This window comes from Penaeus japonicus, unplaced genomic scaffold (genome assembly GCF_977035675.1).
Source record: "Penaeus japonicus unplaced genomic scaffold, GWHDUDI00000001_assembly GWHDUDI00000025, whole genome shotgun sequence".
Lineage (NCBI taxonomy): Eukaryota > Metazoa > Arthropoda > Malacostraca > Decapoda > Penaeidae > Penaeus > Penaeus japonicus.
In genome coordinates, this window is record NW_028234427.1 from 23019186 (window position 1) to 23024185 (window position 5000).

Here is a 5000-nt window from a genome sequence, read left to right on the forward strand (position 1 = left end):
TGTATAAACACAAAGAGCAGTGGAATACAACTCAAGAATGGTATCAAGCATGTTTTGTGTTGCTCAGCAAGAATCATACCCTTGTAGCTACATGGAAATCATATAAACATACAGAGAGAGAGAGAGAGAATCAACACAGCACCTCACTTGAGGATCTACCACCCTTAAACACACATTAATTCAATCAAGACACCCAACGGCAACCCTCTGCTGGCAGAAAAAAGTACTCTTAACAGTATGGCAACACAGGGCCATCTATCATTCTACCTTCACTTCCTTGGCCACCTGAGCTTTCAAGGAGGTCTCAATCTCTGCAACTTTATCTTCACATTCAGTCAAGTCACCATAGGTTTGAGTCAATTTCTTCTGTAGGTCATCCACAGAGTACTGAAGGGTGCTGCTGCGACTCTTTTCCTGTAATAGTGTCGAGTTGGGCATTCAAGGGACTGTAAATGCAAAATGCCTATCATCTGAAGCCCCTAAGACATGTCTACTCTTTTGCTTATACATAAAGTTTTTTCTTCCCCTGTCTGCATTCTTTTAGCAATAGTTCCTAAAAGTATAATGTGACTTTACAAATAATGTTTAATGTGTCTTTTCACATTGTAAACTACTCTTTTTTTTCTTCTTCTTCTTTTTCTTCTGCTTCTTCATTTTACATATATCTTTCCTTATTTTATTACAGAAACTTTAGATGTTCTATACTATGGAAATGCCATGTTTGCTACTTAATTAATGAAGTTCCTTAACAAAGCATTTACATTTTCAATTCATCCCTTTTTCTTTTTATTCTCCACTTATGTTTAGTTTAATTTTTCACTTTGAATAGACTATGTAATCCTAATTAGCAGAAATGGTATAAATTCTCTAACATTAAGGTATACAACAGGATACCAGTAACAAAAATAACATGAATACAAAAATTACAATAACAAAAAATACTGTGAAAATTAGATGACATCATTCACTTTATGAACACTATTCAAAAGCATCAAAAAAATTATAAAATCTAGCTGAAAAAAAACAGAAAACAAAATTATTTCAAAAATATATATTTCAATATTGCTACATAAAACCTACAAGGCATGCACAATAAAACACAAGTGAAGTGTGCAACATACCCACCACCACTAGGGAAAATAAATCTTGTATTGTGCAACTCTAGGTTATTTTTCATGTCCTCTCCTGACTTATTATGTAAACTTTCAATAAACAAATAGATTTTTAATGAAAACCTCCATAGGAAATGATGCAACTACCAATATGATAATTCTGTATTTCCAATACAAATCGAATCCCAAGTTTCAATCAGTAGTAACCACAGAACATAAATGAAGTGCATAAAGAACTATATTCATGATTACTTTGATAATACTTATGGTAACATACTAACAATAACTTTAACCCTATGGCAACAGTGTGCACAACAACCAAACTAGCAGTCAAACTTGTTTTCATATGACACTGGCAGCATCGGCTAAAAATAAGAGAGTAGGGGAAAGTGTTTTCTCTGCCCTCTGGGCAATGCAGACTATTGTATAAGCTGACTTTGGATCCCTGTAGCTCTGAAGCTAGTGCCATTATAGCAATAATGCTTCATGACTGTGTGTATGCTTCAACTGTGAGTAGATGCCAATATCACGTCACATATGTATTGACATCCAGTGTTATACATTTTTCGCCACATCCCCATATATGTGACACCGGTCGTGAAAGGGTTAATAAACCTCCTACATATTACATCATGCCACAAAAAAGCATGAAGAAATACGAACTATCAATTTGGTAAACAAGTAAAATAGGTATCACCTATTGCATGAATTTTTACCTTCCCAAGAATAGAAAAAAAAAGGTAAACTATTTACTTTATCAGTTGGTACCTTATATATTCTCTCCTTAAAATCAAGTTGAAGATACTGGTATTTGTTACCCCATTCGCACCTGATGATGTACTGACAGATTTTGTGGTTTTTGGGTCAGACACCAGTGACGAGATATTTGGTCAAGGCTGGCGGACAGCCCAGGCATGTAGCTAGTGCACCCGAGAATCCTGAGGCGTTGGGCTTATGCGTTTGAAAACCCCGGCATTCTGACCATTCAGAGCCGGAATCGCCCCAGTGTGAATGGGTTAATAACACATACTGAATTTGCTGTTCAGTTAAATGAGAAATCTAAATGGCCTCGGCTGAGATATCCCATTGCACTACAACACACCATATAACATCCTCTGAGAAATCTAAATGGCCTCGGCTGAGATATCTCATTGCACTACAATACACCATATAACATCCTTAATAGTGAATTCATACAGTAGGATCAAATCTTAATCAAATCTTCAAAATCCTAGGTTAAATATTCATAAGCCAGACAAAGAAAGGAAAAGGCCTTCCAAGATAAAACATATCACAAGAGATAAGAGGTGTTCTTCCAAAATCCTCCACCGATTCAAATGTGCTTAGAATGCTACACCACCTCCAGGAAAGAGAACAGCATAATCTATTCCAGTGGCATAGCATAATTGTTATAAACTGTAGTCATTACTCTCATCCATTTTACGCCTGGCAGACAGCTGAAGACGATGGCAGTGCTTGGGAGGAACAGAACAAATGGGACAGAGGCACAATGGGAGGGGGAAAGGAATGGTATGGAAAGGTATGTTTTAAGGAATTTATTTTTGAAGTAGTAAACTTCTGGCATAAATAATAAAGAGGAAAAATCAGAGGTATAATAAAAAACTGTATAACAAAATATCCACTACATTAAGTGTAGATAATATATCCCTTGAAATGGAGATCTCAATCACACTCGTATAAAAGAGGATTTTTTTCCAACTCTCTACAACCTTCTCTATTTCACAATAAGAGTCTTGCACAATTCAAGAAGACTCAAACTAGAACAACCAAATTAATATAAAATCATAAATGTTTTAATTCAATGCTCTATATCCAAGCAAGTCACACAAAAAGACTGGCCTATCAAACTAATTCTTGGTAAAAAAAAAAAGTATATAATAACAAGAATTGGAACATCAATCCTCACCAAAAATATTTCCTTGAAGTGTTTGTAGATTTAAATTTACATATCATTATTATCATCATTATCATTACCTTATCTATTATCATTACTATCAATACAATCACCATTACTATTATCATTATCATTATTCTTAGTAGCATTTCTATCAATATCAATTTCATTATATCATAAACAAAAACAACAGTGCAGTTTCCCAAAACAACAGCGCCTCAATTCACAAACACACGCACACACACGCTCAAAAAAAATATACCTCCGCAAGCTGCTCCTTTGCTTGGCTTAGTTTTGACTCGAACTCCAACTGCACGTCTCGCTTGGTCTGGACAATAATATCAGCTAAGTCATCAGCTGCTCTTTGTGACTCTTCACACTCTTTCTTAAGTCCAACCAGCTCTGAATTACATGTTGCCAGGGAGAGTGTGAGGTGAGACCTTTTCACTGTCACCTATGAAAAGTGTCGAAAGTCTGGGCGTGAGGGAGAGAATAATCACACTACCTCACTTAGGCCTGGATTCTCATTTGAAGGTAACCAGTTCAGATCCTTTTATATGTAGTCTTTTAGATGATGTTGACAAAGAAAATAATTTTTGAATTTCATTAAACTAGTTTTAAGTCTGAGAAGTGTTAACCCATTCACGCCGGGGCCGTTCCGGCTTTGCGCGGTCGCAATACCGGGGTTCTCAAACGCACAAGCCTAATGCCTCGAGATTCTCGGCCGCACAAGCCACGAGCCTGGGTTGCCCGCTCGCTCTACCCGAGCGCGCGGTTTCCCCTCATAGCTCATCCAGCGTGTCTGACGCGAAAACCACAATACGTGCTATTACGTCAACCGGTGTGAATGGGTTAAAAGTCTCACTAAAACAACTCCTATAGCACCATGTTATGAATAAGATATATCAGTAATGACAATCTGAAAATTTGTAAGGAATATATGTTTTGGGGGAAAAGGACCATACATCTAATGCATGACAATAATAACATTCAAGGAAAGACCCACTGTTGTTAGGATAGCATAAATGTTCTTTCAGATGTAAGGAATGGTAAGATCTATATATAAAATCTCATATCCTAATATGATATTTCACATGTATAAAGTAAGACAGAACCTAGTTAAAAAATAAACAAATAAATAAAAAAGGATGACTGGGTACCCACAAAGAAATGGATATGAGGAATAGGATATAGATTAAATGTTTGTCAGTCTTGAGCATGTGTCATTCCTACCAATTTTATAAACGAAGTGTGTAAACTCTCTCACACAAACATTCTCAAGATAAAAAAAAACACAACGGAAATCAACTACATCAAGCAGTGATGACTTTGTAAATAATGATCAGACTACATTACTTCTATAATACAATATACCTACATAATGCCTCCTTCATAAAAATTGGGTCTAATGAATGTCAATTTTACAGCTTCTATTCCCATGAGCTCATTATGGTCCCCTCCAGGATACTATTTCTTAGATTTCCTTACAAATTCAAAACAATACACAAGTTAACAAAGGGAACAGTAAGGAAAACAAGTAAGTAGGAATGAACAGGATAGAGGATTGCCTGAAGAACTGAAGAAGGACTGAAATCGGAATAGATTCACAGTTAACACTGCCACCTCTTGGAACATAAAATCGTTAGCAAGTTCCACAAAGACCATGACTGGAAGAAAGAGACTCACCAAACAAATTGTAAGACACAAATGATATCAATCATCTCCTTCCTACTCTTAGAAATTAAGAGAGAAAAATTCAGAAGAAGCAATACCATTCAAGACATGCAGTATAATATTACAAAAGTACAATCACCACTCCTCACCCATAAACTTTTCAACAATGATGAAATCTGTTTTTAAAGTATATACTGCTTAACCCTCTCTGGACGGGTGGTACGCTACGGTACCGCTCTTTCAAGGGCCCGGTGGCCGGGTGGCACCATATGGTGCCAGTTATTTAATTGATTTAGGCC

General features: G+C 36.4%; 1 protein-coding gene across 1 annotated transcript in view; it reads right to left on the reverse strand.

The window, feature by feature from the left end:
- LOC122257585 (uncharacterized) overlaps positions 1-5000 on the reverse strand; it is a 43581-nt gene that overhangs the window by 29569 nt on the left and 9012 nt on the right. The window contains exons 4-5 of the mRNA XM_086551741.1: positions 3290-3481; positions 268-414 (exon numbers count right to left, since the gene is read on the reverse strand). Coding sequence (XP_086407867.1) covers positions 268-414; positions 3290-3481 — 339 coding nt within the window. The remainder of the gene's footprint in view (positions 1-267; positions 415-3289; positions 3482-5000) is intronic.